The sequence below is a fragment of the Sminthopsis crassicaudata genome, chromosome 2 (genome assembly GCF_048593235.1).
Source record: "Sminthopsis crassicaudata isolate SCR6 chromosome 2, ASM4859323v1, whole genome shotgun sequence".
In the NCBI taxonomy this organism is placed as follows: domain Eukaryota; kingdom Metazoa; phylum Chordata; class Mammalia; order Dasyuromorphia; family Dasyuridae; genus Sminthopsis; species Sminthopsis crassicaudata.
This window is the reverse complement of record NC_133618.1, coordinates 389,837,928-389,856,801: the sequence shown is the minus strand read 5'-3', so window position 1 is coordinate 389,856,801 and position 18,874 is coordinate 389,837,928. Positions and strand designations below refer to the sequence as shown.

General features: G+C 33.7%; 1 protein-coding gene across 5 annotated transcripts in view; it reads left to right on the top strand.

Annotated features, from left to right (window-relative positions):
• The window catches only part of DIAPH1 (diaphanous related formin 1), an 80,183-nt gene that overhangs the window by 11,872 nt on the left and 49,437 nt on the right, over positions 1 to 18,874 (top strand). For 2 of the 5 annotated variants that reach the window (XM_074291664.1, XM_074291663.1), the window contains exons 2-6: positions 8,495 to 8,521; positions 9,718 to 9,873; positions 13,586 to 13,687; positions 15,514 to 15,644; positions 15,753 to 15,839. In XM_074291664.1, coding sequence (XP_074147765.1) covers positions 8,495 to 8,521; positions 9,718 to 9,873; positions 13,586 to 13,687; positions 15,514 to 15,644; positions 15,753 to 15,839 — 503 coding nt within the window. Of the gene's footprint in view, positions 1 to 8,494; positions 8,522 to 8,564; positions 8,961 to 9,717; positions 9,874 to 13,585; positions 13,688 to 15,513; positions 15,645 to 15,752; positions 15,840 to 18,874 lie in introns of those variants that run through there. The other 3 variants (XM_074291666.1, XM_074291665.1, XM_074291667.1) reach the window with 2 other exon arrangements.

Below are 18,874 nucleotides of genomic sequence, written 5' to 3'. Positions count from 1 at the left end.
TCTCTTCTATTATTTCATACCTGTCTTTTCATACTTTGTGAAATTCCTCATAAAAAGCAGACTTTTTTCCTCTTATGGTGAAATGATATTTTGTTACTATTATGCTACAGTTTATTCAGTTTTTTCCTAATATATAAATAATTTTCCTAGTTTTTTTCTAATTTTCCTATAATATGAGCACCCAATTTATTTTGAGGTTTTTTGGTTTTTGTTAAAAAAAAAATCCTGTTAGGAGATCATTATATACTTCAACAACAATACTATATGATGATCAATTCTGATGGAAGAGGCCCTCTCCAACAATGAGATGAGCCAAATCAGTTCCAGTAGAGCAGTAAGGAACTGAACCAGCTACACCCAGAGAAAGAACTCTGGGAGATGACTATGAACCACTACATAGAATTCCTAATCCCTCTGTTTTTGTCCACCTGCATTTTGATTTCCTTCACACGCTAATGGTATACTGTTTCAAAGTCCGATTCTTTTTGAACAGCAAAATAACTGTTTGGACATATATTGTTCAAACAGATATTGTACATTACATATATTGTATTTATTGGTTAACCTGCCATCTGGGGGAAGGGGTGGGGGGGAAGGAGGGGAAAAGTTGAAACAAAAGGTTTTACAATTGTCAATGTTGGAAAATTACCTATGCATAACATTTTTGTAAAAAAAAATTTTTTAAATCCGGTTAGGGATCTTTTTCTGCTCATGGGGCCTTTTTTTGAGGTATATAGGTAATCACCATATGCAAAGCACTACTTTCAAACATATTTGAGGAAAATTATTCCCTTGAAACTTTGAATTTATAAGTATCATAGAGCGGAAACCAGGATAAAATTATTTAATAATCTTTGAATAACATTTCTTTTTTTGATGTAGTTTCTAAATACGTCCTAAAGATTGTTAAAATTTTTTGGGAAGTTTAAAAGGAAAACTCTTAGTTCTACAAGCATGGTGAGGGTGGGCTGAGAGAGCCTTTTTATTTGGTCATTTCATGAAAAGTGGGGTTCCAGAAGGTCATATATCAATGACTTGGCTTTTATAGTGTTTTGTACATTGGCAGTTAATAAATGTTTGTTGAATTAGAAAACATATACCAATGTATATTCGACTAGCTTGGCTGTGGAGAAGAAAGAATTTTGGAAAAGTGTTGCAGCCTAGCAGCCAGAACTTGATCCTTCTTCATGATCACACTCCCTTGTGACAAAGCAGTTGCCATCTCTGCACTTGGACTTTTTCCTTTTTTAATTTTACTTCCTTAAACCGAACAAAAGTTTTCTTAATTTATACATTCCATTTTGCAAACCCTTTATTGCTCTTATACCCTAATGAACTGAATGTATGACTCCTAGTTATGGGCTGTCACCACTGAAAAGTAGTGAGATGGGAATTTAATTCATATTATTTATTGTCTTCATTATAACTCATAAATTATAATTTGTAGTTATTATAACTGGATTTTCTTCCTGATGTTATCTTTGTCTTTTTCCTTTTATTAGAAATTTTAAAATTACCATTTACTATTTATACTTAGCCTTTGCTCTGTATATAACATTGTGAGAACTAAAGCCCTGAGATTAACCCAGTGAATTTCATTATTGTATGTGATGCTGGCATTGTAAAGTACTTTAAAGCCATTTCTTCTTTACACCAATGTTGAGGAATAGGATAGTACTAAATAAAGATTGGGAAATTGAAAGGTGGAAGGAGAACAAATGGATTGCCTAACTATCTTCATCCACTAAGGACTGGGGTCAAATTTTATGGCAAAGCTTAAAATAATTGAATTCAAATCTGTTGCATGTACCATAACAGGAAATAAAGTATTAATACCAAAACAAGAGTTTAAAAATGGAAAGGATGGACCGAAGATTCTTTTTTTCAGATGTAGGAATTCTGCACCTATTCCTCCCTGCCTATGTAGATTTAGGAGTAGAAATAAATTATTGGTTGTAAATAGCATTCATTTTTTTCTCTTAACTTAGTGTGAGTAGTCCTTGTTATACATTTATTGTTCCTAAAGAGGAAATTATCTTCCCCAACTTGAATGATGTCCCATAATTGGATAATGCCCCTACTAACCACAGCTCACACATTTGTGTGAACTGAAGTTGAAACTTACTTGTCTTCTCCTTGCTATTCACTCATAGGAAGGGAGTTTATTTCTAAAGATTCAGCTGGCAGAGTTGTTCATTGTCACAGAATTCTTTTCTAGTTTGCCCATAATATGAATGAAAATGTTTTCCTTGGATATACAAAGCTGATTTGTGCTTTTTCTTCTAGTGGTGTTTTGTTTTTTGTTTTTTTTGTTTTTTTGCTTAATCTTATAGTCCAATACAAGTTGTGTAATAGTGGTTGGTTATTTATGGATAGTGTAGTAATTTTCAAGTATTTGAATGGTTGTAATATTGAAATGAGATTAGACTTAATGGGACCTCAGGAAAAACCAGTCATAGTGGATAAAAGTTACAGTTTAAGCTTTCTAAAAATTAGTGTGCAAGAATGAATGAAATTAACTGCATTAGAAGATGGTGGGTTTTCTTCCTTATTAGAGGCCTTTAAGCAACTGTTTATTCTTATTGGTATAATGCTATATGGATTCTTGTTTTGGATATAGTTTAGATGGTTTCAGAGAGCTAACTATAATTCTATGATTCTAACTATTGGCTAGGATTAGATGTGTTGTCTGTGGGTATGGAACAGTTTTTCTGTGTGGAACTACTGCTATGCCTTATTAATACCATAACCTAAACAACTAACTGGTTTGAACAAGGTATGTTTTATCAGAAATCCTAAAAAAACTTCCATTCACAGGATAATATATTACTCTACATTTCCTTCAAATGAACAGATATGATTATTTATAGAAGCTGTTTCTGCTGAATCTGTTAATTAATGGCATCAAGACGCATGGCATGCAGAAGCTATATCAGATGACCTGAAGTTACAAGTACTTCAGATTTTTGCTTCTTCCAGCAGCAACATTATGAAGGACTGGGCAAGTGGTAATATCCTTTAACTTTGTATCTCTGGGGCAGTCAATTTCTCTAGTTGCCTCAGATAGTTCATTATGTAGTTTGAACTGTGGATTGCTACCTTGGCTTCTACCAGTCTGAACCTTAACATTAGTGAATTAATTACAGAGTATAATTGGAGGCAGATATGTGCATATAATAACATATGGAGGGTGGGACAAGATGCTAATGTGTTACCTAATCTCCCCCTTATTTAGTAAACTCCAGCAATCCCGTTTTTCCTTTAGGATCAAATATAAAATCTTCTGTGTAGCTTTTAATGCTTTTATAACCCTCTTTGTCAGTGTTTTTATACTGCTAACTCATCCCACACACTCTTCAATCCTTACTGTTTCCTCCATGAGAGACTCTTTATCTCCTAATTCACTGAACTTTCACTAGTTTTCCCCCCATGCCTGGAATGGTCATCCTTATTTCTTTCTTCTGGCTTTTTTTCAAGCCTCAGTTAAAATCCTCCTTTCTGCAAAAAGTCTGTCTTAGTCCCTGAAATACTAATTAATGTCTTCCTTCATTTATTTTCAATTTTTCTAATATGCATCTTGTTTGTATATGACTGTATTTTTTCTCCCCCATTTGATTGTGAACTCAGGATTTAACACAGCACCTGGCCCATTGTAAGATGCTCAATAAATGCTTGTGGTCTTGACTTAACAATTTATTTAAAAAAATGTTTTATTGGTGCTTTTTAGATAATTCTTTTAATTTCCTAGTATCCATCGACTTACCATGAAACTTTTCCTTGTAACAAAGTACAGTTAAGCAAAACAAAGTGGCACATTGATCATATAGGATGGCATATGCTTCATTACACTTGTAGTTTACCACCTCTCCATGGACAAGAGAGTGTTATATTTTATCATTAGCCCTCTAGACAAGATTGGTCATTGAACTGTTCTGATATATTTCAGTCTTGTTCACATAAATCATCTCAAATTACTCTGAATTTCCCGTATTTGGTCCTTACATTGTTATACTGATACGATTGGGAGAGCAATTTATACAATAACAATACTGTGAAAGATAAACTGTGAAAGACTTCAGATTCTGATCAGTGAAATGACCAACTGTGATTCCAGAGGACTAATGATCTATTTCTACTGCCCACCTCTTGACAAAAAAGTGATAGTATTTATGATATAGAATGATACATACATTTTTTAACAGAATTGTGGGAATTTCTTTTCTTGATTCTGCATATTTATTACAAGGATGTTAGATTTATTTTTTTCTATTAAATTGGGATTGTGGTGGGAAGGAAAGAAAACAAGTATTTGTTAATTAAATAAAATGATTTGAATTTTTAAAAATTGATTACATTTCTATACCACAATTTGTTTAACTCCTCTACACTGTATTAACAAGGTGTTTTTTTTGTTGTTGTTGTTTTGTTTTGTTTTGTTTTCCCCCCTGACATAAAGAGTGCTGCTAGGAAATGTTGTTGATAATTTGTGTTTCTTATGAGAACTGTTCATATCTTTTGATGTCTTATCAAGTGAATGTTTCTTGGACTATTTATGTTAATTTCCTACATATCTTAGATGTCATATTTTTATCATATATTTGATGTCGAGCACAGTTCACAATTCTTGTGAAGTGTAGTAATGAAGACAGGAAATATGTATACAATGACCTCTGTCCATAGTCATCCTCTCATGTTGAAGTTCTAAGTAATATATTTGACTAAGGAAGCTCTCTGTTCTTGAAGGAAGAAATTATACTTAAGTTACTTAATTCAGTTCATTTGAGTTTGCCAAGTAGCTTATTTTTGGTATCATGATGTATACTTGCTTTCAAGAGAAACTATCATAAAGAAATGAGTAGGATATTTGCTTACTTTCTAAAATCAAAAGATTCCTTTTGCCACCAAAACTGCAAAGATTATCAATTGCATTGGAAAATTATCATATAATAACTGACTCAGAATCCTGACTTACTCTACCCTGAAGAGAGTGAAGGGATAGCTTTTTCTTATAGTGACTGATGATCCTAATTTAAGCAGCAATCAGAAATACAGTACTTAGACATTTGTGTGATGTTGTGGACTCTAAATTTAGTGTATTTCTGAATGTTGTATTGATTTTATAAAATTTGCTGAGTTTGGGAACTTTCTTATAGGTAAAATCCTGTTATAAAGAATGCCATTTTAACATTCCAGTTAGTTAAATGAAACAATTTCCATGCCCCAGATAATAATCCTTAGTTTTTCTGGCTCCAGAAAATTTTATATAGAAAATTCTTGTAGAATAGATATCTTTAAAAGGCTTGATTCTTGTAGATCAGTGTTTTTCTTCAGTATGTATTTTTGTATTCCAGGAGTTCAGTGAGGTGCAGAGTAGAGGAGATTTATTTAAAAAAAAAAAAAAAAAAAAAAAAAAAAAAAAAAAAAAGGTAAAACAGCACAACCAAATGAAGGCCATAGGAACTAGATTTGGAAGGATTTGGGACAGCACAAGGAGGGAAGCTCTCAGAGAGATGAATAAAGGGGAAGGTCATTAAAGACAATTAAGAACTGTGCAGGGAATATTAAAGTATTGATTTGAGTATTAACTGCCTACTGCATGGAAGGCACAATGCCAGGTCTTAGTGTTAAAAAGAAAAAAAATTGAGGCTCTCAATATATAATTATGTATATGTATACAAAATATGTAAGTATCCATTTTGGCAGGAGGGGAAGGCACTAACAATTGGAGAAAACAAGAAAGGCCTCCTATAGGAGTTAGTAGTTAAAATTAGGAATTCTGGGAGGTAGAAATTAGGAGGAATTTTGGTCCAATCTGTTAGAGCTAATCTGAGCAAAGGTGTATGGAGGTGGGGTATGGAAGGGGAGGAGGTGGCAACACTAAGTAGACCATTTTGGTTCTAACAAAGTATATAGGGGGAGAAATGTAGTAAGCCTCAAAAAGAAGATTGGATTTAGATTGTAAAGGACATTGAATGCCAAACAGAGAAATTTATATTTTGTCTCAGAGACAATAGGGAACTACTGAAGCTTTTGGAACAGGAGGATGATATAGTCAAATCTGTGATTTAGGAACATTAATTTAAGAATAGCATGGAGGTTGAGTTTTTGGAGGAGAGAGTCTCATAAGATAGAAAATATAATTGAAAGTCTTTTGAAGCAGTCCAAATAGAAGTGATCAAGGTCTGAATTTTAAGTGGAGGAAGTAGAAAGAAGGGGAATGTTCATAAGACATGTTGTGGAAATAGAAGGGGCAAGACTTGCTTTGATATGAGGGAGGAAGGAAAATAAAAAAAATTAAGAATGATGCAAGTTGTGAATCTGAATGACTGGAAGGATAGTGGTGCCCTCAGAAGAAATAGGAAAGTTAGGAAGATGATTTGTTATGGACAAGAAGGGTAAGATAAGAAATTCTGTTTTGAATATGTTGAATTTAAAGTGATTATTTTGATGTACAATTGAAAGTGTCTAATAAACAGTTGGAGATATGAGAATGAAAGTCAAGAGAGAGATTAAGGTAAATTTTATAGATACAGAAATCTTTTACTTAGAGATAATTAAATCCATGGAAACAGATGAAATCACTAAGAGAAGGTATATATAGAAAGAAGAACTGTGGGGGAGATCCAAAGTTAAAGAATATGGATGATGGTTCTGTAAATTAGAAGCAGAACTTCTTAAACTTTTTCCATTCATGACCCCCCCCTTTTTTTTTTCTTGAGAAATTTTTATATGACCCTGGGTATATAGATATGTAAAATAGGTATATAAATCAAATATTTTACTGATAATAAATCATAATTTTGCAACCTCCATATTCAGTTATGAGACCTCATATGGGGTTGAAAATCACAGTTTAAGAAGCTAGACTCTAAAAGTGATTAAGAAAGGGGGTCAGATCAAGAAATAATGTTACGAAAACCCAAGAAGTAAGTAAGCTGAGAAGTAGTCAGTAATATCCAGTGCTGTGGAAAAATCAAGAATGAGTCAGTAAATAGTTCAAAAACATTTAAGGACCTACCATGCTTGAGACATGATTAAGTTCTGAGGATACAAAAAGAGTGAAAAGACTATTTTTCATGAGTCTCACTATCTCATGGATGAGAAATGAGAAAAGATTGGCTGTCAAAATGAGTTATTCATGGATTATTGGTAATTTGAACAGTTTCTAGATTACAAGGGCCTGAGAAATGAGTGAGGAGAGGAAGTGAAGACAATACATATTAAGATGGCTTTTTCTTGAAGTTTGAAAAGGGAGAAAGCTATAGGTTAATATTTTGAATGAGATAAGGAATTCGAGAAGGAATTCTGTTTTGTTTTGAAGGATGAGGGAAACCATATATTTATAGACAGCAGTGGGGAACTAATGGAGAGAGATTGAGGGTTAAAGACGGGATGATTGAGAGAGCTGTAAATTATTGAATGAAAAGAATAGAATCAGGAGCACATATATAGAGAAAGGAAGAGGGAAGAAAGATCATCCTTATCTAACAGCACCTGGAACAAGGGATGAAAGAATGAGTGATGTTGTAAAGGACTTTGGGGATGTACAATAGGCAGACAGAGGATGTTCAGGCCAATTGTCCCTATTTTCCCATTAATGTATGAGGTAAACTTCTGATGGTGGTGGGGATAGAGAGAGGACTTGGGCTAAAAAATGGGAGACCATTATAGTCACAGGTTGGGCTTAAGAGTACAAATCTAGCAGTATTTACCTTCCTAGTCTACTACTATCTAGATTCCTTAAGACCTCTTTTTTTTTTTTTCCAGTTTTCTAGTAGACCTCCCCAAAAAGTATGTTAATACATACAAAAAAATCTCTTTAAGAATCTTGTGTTTGAAAATTCACTGTGCTTTGAAGCTTTTTAATGTGGAAGCTTTTAAACTTTCCAAAAAACAAGTAAACCATACCTCCTCTTCACTCTGTTGGGTTCCATTCAAACCTAATTTGAATTTGATAAATTGTGTTGGTATACTGTCAAGTTCTTGAAAATGTGATTTTTTTTTTTTTTTTTTTTTTACTTGTTGCTTTTGTTTGTTGTTTGTCTCTGCCCTCTGCTGGAATGTCAGTATTATCACAAATGTAAGCAGCTTTTCCTTCATTAATGAGGCTGACTTCCTCTTGGAGTGGTAGTACTACTTTGGGGGAGAAGGGTATGTCTTAAGAGTCATGGTTCAAGTTGCATCTGCTCTATTACCATTTATGACTATAAGAAGAGGAGTTGAGTTTAGGATTAGAATCTTGCTTTTAGCTTCTTTTTTGAAAAAGTCATATACAGCTCTCCTTAAAACTTTCTTCTCTTTCCCCCATTCCCACCCTAATTTTTACTCCACCCTAGAGGATAGTTTTCCAATTTCTTCTTTGTAATCACTTGAGGATATGGGGACATATTAGTGTTTTCCCATTATTTTCTTTTCTCTTTTCCTAACCCATCTTGTGCTTAGAGTGTTTTCACTAAACTGTCTTCCTCTTTTTCCTTCTTCTTGTGTTTCATAGACTTTGAAGCGGCTCATGGCAGATGAGGTAAGGTGATTTTGTTCTGCATGTAGTTTTCATAGTTCGCCTCCTATGATGATTACCAATTATTAGATCATGTTTCCATGTATACATGCTTCCCAGTACTGAGTAACTGACATTGTTTTTTCTCAAGCTTCTCCATATGTTTCTCACTATCCTCTGCTATGTTTGACCTTAATTGCATGTGCTCTTTCTCTGCCCATACAAAGTTCATCACTTTCCAAGATTAAAATGGAATCCTTCAACTCTGAACTATCTGCTTGTTTAAGATGGGCACTAACCAGTTTTAAGGCCCTAAATGTGGGTGAAAATTTTTATAATTAACAGCTGCATGAGGAGGAATGGCTGAAGGTTATTGTTGGTTCTTTTGGCAGTTGTGCTTGAGGCTTGCTAGTGAACACATTATAATTTTCCTCTGCCAGGGATGGTCCATAAATATTTGAAGGTAAGATTCCAGTTAATTCTGGAACTCTGGAATATAAATGTATATCCAAGAAAAGGAGTTTAGACTTAAGTTCAAACTATTATTTCCAGAACATCCAACCAGTAGAGAAGGTTGATAATTCATTTGAAAACTGCCTCCTACTGCTTATATATAACACTCTGTGCTTCGGTGGTATGACCTATACAGAATTAGATAAATTATACTGTCCCTTTCTCCATGGAGTTTTCTCAGATATTTTATGCTAGAAGAACTAGAATTCAAGAATACTTCGAAGGACCAAACACATTTTTGTGTCAGTTGATTTTCCTGATCCTTTTAATTAAGGGTTGTGGTCCTGTCTATCTTTGGATTTGGCAAAGAAATTTTGTGAGGTCCTGGTTGCTTCTCTTGCTGGTACTTGAGGGAAATAATGTATGATAATAGTGCAGATAGGTTAAAATATGAGATATTAGCTCTTTTGAAGCTAGAGAAGTTGGTAGAAGGTAAGGAATTATTAATTTAATTTTACTTTAAAGAATCCTTAAGGCTCAGAAGTATCCTCAGTATTGGAGAAAATCACTTTACAGTGATAGGGGTTAAGTTGCTATGTAGTTCTTCGATAGTCGTTATAGCCATTTCATACTAGAAAAATCCTGGAACTAAGTTGGGTTCTTCTGTCACTGACTCCTCAGAGCCATGGATATGTAAGACCTTAGATGATTGGTTTTTAGTGCAGAGATAAAACTGGAGCAGTGACAATTTTATTTTTCTTTTTTAGCTGGAGAGATTTACCAGTATGAGGATAAAGAAAGAAAAAGAAAAGCCCAATTCTGCTCATAGGAATTCATCTGCATACTATGGTGAAGATCCTTCTGCACAATCGCTTCAGGATGTCTCAGATGAGCAAGTGTTAGTCCTTTTTGAACAGATGTTGGTAAGTTCAAAGCCCTGACATGACATGGTCCTTTCCATCAATACTTCCTCAGTGAACTTTTTCTGCTATATTACAAGAATTTTAGATTTAACTGGGAACTGCAACACTAGAATGTGCAAAGACTTACTTTTGGGGGGGGTTGAGCTTTGTACTACTTAAACTGATGGCCAGTTCCCACTAAATGAATAGAGCTAGTCTCTGAGAGTGTATCTTGAGGGCTGGGATTGGAGGTGAAAGATGGATAAACAAGAAAATAAGATAGAGGGGAGTATGATTTACTCAAAGTCAGAGTTAATATTGAATCTGGTAAGAGAACTCAGAGTTGACTCTTCAACTTTTACCACAATCATTAATAAACATGTTTTGCAGATAAGGACCAGCAACAACTGATAGGTTTTATGAAAAAGAGTTTTTTAAAAATGTGTTGTGTTTTTTTTGTTTGTTTTGTTTTGTTTTTGTTTATTTGTTTAGAACATAGTTTACTAAGCTGTAAGTTCTGGTAAGAAACCTGTCTTCTCTAAACTTTACATCTTTCCCAGTGCTTGATGTAGTGTTCTGCCTACATAAGAACTTGATAAGTGTTAAATAAACAAAAAGAGGGGCAAGCTAATCACATCTTTGGGGAGTTAGAAAATTCTTTTGTAAACTTGCTAAGACTAATTATAACCTTTTAATTTAAACATCACGGTACATTGAACAACGGTTGGGTTTGAATCCTACTCCTGATGCTTAATATATAATCATGAGTATAAATCATTTAATCTCTCAGCCTCAGTTGTTTCACCTGTAAAATGAGAGTAATAATAGTTTCGTATACCTCATGGGGTGATTGTGAGGAAAATACTTTTTAAAAAAAATTAATCTTTTGGGGCCGCTAGGTGGCGAAGTAGATAGAGAACCAGCCCTGAAGTCAGGAGGACCTGAGTTCAAATTTGGTCTAAGACACTTTAACACTTCCTCCCTGTGTGATCCTGGGCAAGTCACTTAACCCTAATTGCCTCAACAACAACCAAAAAAAAGAAAGAAAGAAAGAAATTTAAAAGAAATTAATCTTTTAAAATACAAAATGCATATCTTTATTACATGTGCATAGCTTTTTTTTTTTTTTTTTTTTTTTTAAACATAGGAGAAATTCAGCATGTGAATTTTAAGGCTGTACTGTTTGAACTTCCTTTGGTTGTCTTCTATGAATTTAAGAGAAAAAGTTTCAAAGGCATCTTTTTTGGGGGCATCATTTTCACCTTTCTCAATTAAAAAAACAAAACTCCTCCTTTATTGAAAAAATGAGCATATTAAATAAAATAAATCTACACATTGGCTGTGGCCAAATATATATATATCTATATATATATATATATATATATATATATATATATCATTGTTCACTTCAAGTCTATTACCTTTCTGTTAGGATATGGGTAGCGTGCTTAATCATATGTCCTTTTAGGGTATTGATTGGTTATTGCATTAATAAAAGTTCCTATGTTTTTCAATGCTTTTTTTCTTTACAATGTTGTACAAATTGTTCTCCATTCTGCTCACTTTCCTATGCATTGTTATACATATTCTCTTGTTTCTTTTAATCCTTTCTTTTTATCATTTCGAAAAATGTAATAATAGATACATAATAGTATAATCACACTTATATGCCTCCATTTGTTTAACCATTACCCAAATGATAGCTTCTCCCTTAGTTTTAAGTTTTTTTGCAACAGCAAAAAGTGCTGCTATTAATATTTTTGTATTTATAGGTTATAAGGAAAGTATTTGTAAACCTTAAAAACTATGGAGTTTTTCTCGTCATTACGGACATTTCCTTTAATAATGATCTTGATTGAGTAAAGACAGCTCAGTTGTCTAGAGTCGGAAATTGTAATCTCTTGTCAGGAGCTCTTACAAGTGGCAGGGATAACAAGTCAACAAAGGCACTCAGTACATCAGTAATGTGTTTGGTACTATGTACAATATTCCGGTGTTCCCCTACCTCTGCAAATAAGGAAGAGAAATGAATTTTCTTATCTCTTCTGGGACATTATATATAACATGTGTATATCTAATATAATAATATATATAAATATATATTATATATACATAATCATAATTACACAAAGTTTCAACTTTGATTTTTTTTTTTAATTTTTATTCTTTCAAAGTTTTTCTTTACATGGTTATAGTCATTATTTATACTGTTTTCCTGGCTTTGCTTTTTCTTCACATTTCATTAATTCATAAAATTCCTTCTTATCTATATTATTTATACTCATTGGTTCTTATGGTGAAATAATACAGCATTACATCCATGTATCGCAATTTGTTCAAATGTTGCCTACTTGAAGGACATCTACTGTGTTTCCAAGACCTAATAAAAGAATGCTAATAAAAAATATTTGGTATATACGATATCTTCACTTAATTCACTTAAGCTACTAGCACAAGCAGCTAGCTGGTCTAGTAGATCGATCCCTGGACTTGAAATGAGGGAGATTTGAGATGAAATCTTATCTCAAAAATTTACTAGCTATGTGATTTTGGGCACATCTATAAAATGAGTTTGAATAATAGCACTTCCCTCACAGTGTTTCTTGTGAGGCTCAAATAAGATAACATTTGTACAGTTATTTTTACATGCTTTGCAAAGCAAATATATATATATTGGCTAATTTTTTAAAATATGATTTCTAAAGTTCTTAGCAGGGCTTATTAGTATGCTGTGTCTATCAATGGGGAATAGAAAACCATGACTGTAGTTGTTGGGACACTTTAGACTTTTTTCCAGACCAAAAACATGTCTGGAAAGAACTCAGAAACTGAGTTAATATTTTGCTATTCTGGGAACTAGCTTCCTTCTGAGAGAATTATTTGCTCTGAACAAAATGGAAACCTGACAGATTAACTAATTGTGTCCTGGTTTCCTAAGTAGGAATTCAATTGTGCCTGCAGTAAATGTCATATTTTTTATTTTGATAGATTATACAATTTTACAGAAAATAATAATTGTTTGAGACAAATCAGAATACTTCTTGTGTGGTAGGAATACATACTTCATGAATACAAAATGAGCTTGTTTCTTAGGATATAAAGAATAAGAAAATTCCTTTAATTTCATGGCACTGTGTGGAATTTCAGTTAGCCAAATTGACAATAGAATTTGCTTCCTGATTAGGTGACTCCCACTAACATTTTTTAATCTGAGCACTAGTTTTAGTAGACACTTTCTGGACTCATGCTTTTCTTCTTTGCCAATGTACACTTAAGATATACACAAAATTTTTATTGTAATTGTGACCACCAAAGACTCCTTACATAGAGATAAATAATTTCATTTATGATCTGCTTTTCATTTTCTACCTGTAGGAGCCAATGGTATCTCATATTATTATTGTGCTTATTAACCTCATCTCTACAAGGAGGAAAAAATGGTTTAGGATAAGATCACCCAAGGAAAGTAAACAGTTAGAGACTGGAGCTACAGATTTAGCTGATGCCTAAGGGGTGACAGTTCTCACTTGGGCTAATATAACGGATTTAAAAGTCTACTTTACTGATAAGAGAGTTATTCCATGTGAAGAGGTTTAGTCTCTAGGGAAAGGAATGATAAATTTATTCAGTAAACTTTTAGTGTGACCCTGGCGCACATAGCCATCAAATATAGAATCCTGTAAATATGAAAACAGTGGAGCTGATTTTGTTTTCTACATTTTTATCCTATTAGCTGGATATGAACCTGAATGAAGAGAAACAGCAACCTTTGAGAGAGAAAGACATTATCATCAAGAGGGAGATGGTATCCCAGTACTTGCACACCTCAAAGGCAGTGAGTTTACTTTTAAAAAATAATGTATTTGTACTTATATAATTTATTTATTTGTAGCATTCATTTAAAAAATTTTTTTGAGTTCCAAGTTCCCATTCTTCTTCCATCCTTCCCCATTAAGAAGGCAAATAATTATACATGAGAAATCATGCAGGGTTTATTTCCATGTTGCTCAAAAAACCCAAGAAAAATAAAGGGGAAAAATTATAATTCATTCTACACATACAGTTTCAGTTCTCTTTTTTAAGACAGTGACATTTTTCATCATAAATCATTTGGAATTGTCTTGAATCATATTGATCAAAGCAGTTAAGCCTTTCACAACTGGTTATCATTACAGTATTGTTGTTATTGTGTATAATGTACTCCTGGTTTAATAGTTCATATAAATCTACTGAGATTTTTCGGAAAGGATCCCCTTTATCATTTCTTATACCATAGTGGTATTCTATTACAGTTTGTTCAGTCATTCCCCAATTGGAGAGCATACTTTCAATTTTCAATTCTTTACTAAATTGTTGCTATAAATATTTTTGTACATATAGGTCCTTTTTCTTTTTCCTTGATCTCTGAGATACAGACCTACTATATTACTGGATCAAAGGATATTCACAGTTTATAATCCTTTGGATATAGTTCCCATATTATTCTCTAGAGTTGTTTGACAGATTCACACTTCCATCAATGAGGACATTAATTAATGTCCCAGTTTTTCTAAATCCCTTCCATTTGTCATTTTCCCTTTTTGTCATATTAGCCAATCTGATAGGTGTGCTGTGGTACTTCAGAGTTATTTCAATTTGCATTTCTCTAATCATTAGTGATTTAGAGCATTTTTTATATAAGTATAGGTAACTTTGATTTCTTCCTCTGAAAATTAGTTGCCAGTATATATCCTTTGACCATTTATCAATTGGAGAATGGCTCTTATTTTTGTAAATTTGATTCAATTCCTTATATATTTGAGAAATGAGGTATATATCCAAAAAAAAAAAAAAAACTTGCTATAAATTTTTTCCCTAGTTTTAAATTTTCCTTCTAATTTTGTTTATATTGGTTTTGCTTGTGCAAAACCTTTTAAATTTGATATAATCAAAATTATCCAGTTTTTTTCCCCCTGTAATCCTCTCTGTCTCTTGTTTGGTTATAAGTTTTTCCTTTAATCATAGATATGGCAAATAAAATTTTCCATACTCCCCTAATTCATTTATGATATCACTTTGTATGTCTAAATCATGTATATGTTTTGTCTTATCTTGGCATATATTATGAGATGTTGATCTATACCTAGTTTTTGCCCATCTGTTTTCTAGTTTTCCCCGTAATTTTTGTCAGATATTGAGTTCTTGCTCCAAAGCTTGGATTTTTGGTTTTACCAAAGACTAGATTACTACAGTCATTTAGTATTGTGTATTGTGTACCTGATCTATTTCACTGATGTACTTCTCTTTTTCTTATCCAGTACCAGATTGTTCTGATGATTACTGCTTTGTAATATAGTTTGAGATCTGATACTGCTAAACTGGAAAACAGAGAGTATTGAGATAAGGATATAACATTGGGAGACTGCCATTACTTTATTTTAGATATATCTGTCTGTAATGTCTATTTTATTCTAACATACATCTCTAAATACTTTAACCCTCCTGTTTGGATTCCTTCTCTTTGGCATCTATGAAGTATGGGAAAGATTCTCTGTAGATTTGTCTAGTCCCCTCGTCATACTCCAGTATTCTGAGTGATGGGACTCCAGTGTACCTAAGAAATGTTGGTTAGTTTTGGCTCTCAGATATTGATCTTACCATCTTTATTTGCTTTCTTTCCAGGGCATGAGTCAAAAGGAGAGCTCCAGGTCTGCCATGATGTATATCCAAGAGCTTCGTTCAGGTTTAAAGGATATGCCTTTACTTAGCTGCCTAGAGTCCCTTCGTGTGTCACTTAACAATAACCCTGTCAGGTGAGAGATTGATTTCACCTAGGGAAAGCCACTGTAGAAGTCTGAGGCTGTGTTATACTAGATGTAAGTTGGATTTGACACTGCATTGATTCTTTGTATTCCTTTCAGCTGGGTACAAACCTTTGGAGCTGAGGGCCTTGCAAGCTTGCTGGACATACTTAAACGACTCCATGATGAGAGAGAAGAATCTCCCGGGTGAGAGTCTCTTGAATCTCTATTTTCTGGAAAGAGGAAAGCAGAAAATGGGCAAGCCTATGTGTTTTGTGATAGCTATTTTATATGGCGACATAATGGATTAGAGAATTACTTTCAGTTAAGGTTGGAATTTTTTCTTTGGATAGTTAAGGATAAGGCAAGGTACAAGGAAAGAGAATCTAAAATTAAACCTTAGATTAATATTCCAAATATCAAACATCTTCTGAAAGTCAGATTATCCTCACTCAAAGAACTAACTTATGGGTAAATAACAGAACTGTCTAGTAAAATCTGTCCTGCCCAGGATTATCCTTGATCTGGATATCTTTCACGTAGTTGTTCTAGGATTGCTGTATGGACAGCAGGAGAAGTACTTAGCACTAACTTAGGCTCACTGTGAAGTTTGAGCCACATAGATGTCTCCAAGCTTCTGATTTTCCTTTAAAAATGGGATGATTCAGATCAGACCTCAACTACCAGAAATGGCATACTTTTTTGGATGTGATACTCTAGGACTGAGTTTCTAGTTATTTACAACTGAACATTTTCACTTTCTTATTTCTTATTAGCTTTTCAAGTGCAGTCTGGATAAAACCCCACTATTCTATGGAAACTTTTCTCTCAAAAATTATCAGTGATTTCCTAACTGCTAATTCCATTGACCTTTTCTCAGTCTTCCTCTTTCTTGTTATGTAACTTTTGACACTGTTAACCTTTATCACCTCCTAGATGCCTACTTCTCAAAGAGTATTCATGATACTATCAAATTCTTGTTTTTCCATCCATATGAATATTACTTCTGTCTTTTTCTTTTTTTTTTTTTTGATCATAATCCATAACCTTTTGCATTGGTATATTCTGGTACTCTTCATCAATCAATCAATAAACATTTATTAAGCAAACATCAGCCATATACCATATATGCTAGGGACTAAAGATACAGATACAAAAATGAAACAGCCCCTGCTGTGAAGAAGTTTATATTTTGGGGGCAGCTAGGTGGCGCAGTGGATAGAGCACCAACCTTGAATTCAGGAGGACCCGAGTTCAAATTTGATCTCAGACACTTAATACTTCCTAGCTGTGTGACCCTGGGCAAATCACTTAACCCCCAAATGCCTCAGCAAAAAAAAAAAAAAAAGTTAACATTCTGTTAAGGAGTACAACATGTTTCTAGATAAATATTTACAGGATATATACAGAAAAAAAGTGCAAAATAATTTTGCTTGGGGACACTAAAAATGAATGACTGACATTTATATAGTAAGATAGATGAATTGACTTGCTCGAGGTCACACAACTAATAAATATCTGAGACAGGTTTTCCTTAATTCCAATTCATGTTATTCATCTACTGTAGCAACTAACTGCCTCTACTGGAGAAGTCATGAAAGGCCCCAAGTGGCGTTTGAACTGAGGTTTGACAGGAGTTGCAATTGCCAAGTATTGGGGTGAGGAGGAAAAAACATTTCAGACATGATAGAGAACCAAAGAAAGAGTATAAGGCAGGAGAAAAAAATGTCATGTATCAGAAACAAGAAGTTAGCCAGCTTGATTGGAATGTAGTTTATGAAGTAGAATAATCTGCCTGGAAAGGAAAACAAAGATAAATGCTGAATAGAAATGTGTATTTATTCTAGATCAGAGCTTTTTAAGCAGACAATTGATCTAATAAGCCTGGGCTTTAGAAATAATAAATTTGTAGCTGTGTAGAGAATGATTAGAAAGCTAGTAGACTTGAAGCAGAGAGACCAGTTAGATAGCTAATTCCATATCTTAGATGAGGACTTGAGTTAAAGTGGTTGACCCCTTTTCCACTCCCTCGACTGATTCCTTTACCTCACTTTTTTTTTTTTTTTTTTTTTTTTTGGCTGAGGCAATTGGGGTTAAGTGACTTGCCCTGGGTCACACAGCAAGGAAGTGTTAAGTGTTTGAGGTCAAATTTGAACTTAGGTCCTACTGACTTCATAGCTGGTGCTTTATTTACTACGCCACCTAGCTGCTCCTCCCTTACTTCTTAACATTACTCAAGGAGTTTATGTATTATCTGTATTCACATGACTCTCAAATTTATATATCAAATCCTTGATTCTTTCCTTGATTTCTTTTCCTTTTCTTCATTTTCTATTTTTGTCAAGTATACCACTACTATCATCCTTTTAGGCATCTAGGTTGACCCTTAATTCTTAAGACCCAGGGGGCAGCGAGGTGACAGAGTGGATAGAGCACCAGCCCAGAAGTCAGGAGGACCCGAGTTCAAATCTGTCTCAGACACTTAACACTTTCTAGCTGTGTGACTCTGGGCAAGGCACTTATCCCCAATTGCCTCAGCAAAAAAAAAAAAAAAAAAATTCTTAATGCCCAAAATCCAGTTGCCAGATTTTGTTATTTCTACCTCCACAACATCTTTTATCCATCTCTTCACTCTATTCTCACATCTAGCATCCTAATTCAAGTCTTTATCACTTCTCACCTAGATTTTTATTTATTTTTTAAAATTTATTTTATTTTTTAAAAAAAACAAACAATAAGAAAACAGAAAAGTAGAGAAGGAATACAAAACAAAATAAAGCAAAAGAGAGCATTGTTACATGCTAGCAGAACATGATGGAAGATTCAAAATATATAGTAATGAATTACCAAATCAAGAAAATGTGTGTATGTATACACACACACACACACACACACACACACACACACACACACACCCTACCCACCCACCCACCCCCCCCTTCACCCTACACCACTACCTTTCCTGTCCCTGCTGACACTTTGCTTTAATTTTGCTCCTTAACTTGTCTTACTATTACTTAACATCCCCTCACTCAAGAATCCCTCCCTTGTCTTCTTCCTCACCCTTTGCTTCTTCATCTACCTATTCCTCCCCATTTATTTCTTTATAGATTTTTGGAGGATGCTATGAGTTTTGCCTATTATTCCCAATGGCTCACCTTGATTTTTAAAAGAGCCTTCTAATTGTTCTCTATGTTTCAAGTCTTTTCCCTATCTGATTCATTTTCTATATTCCTGCCAGT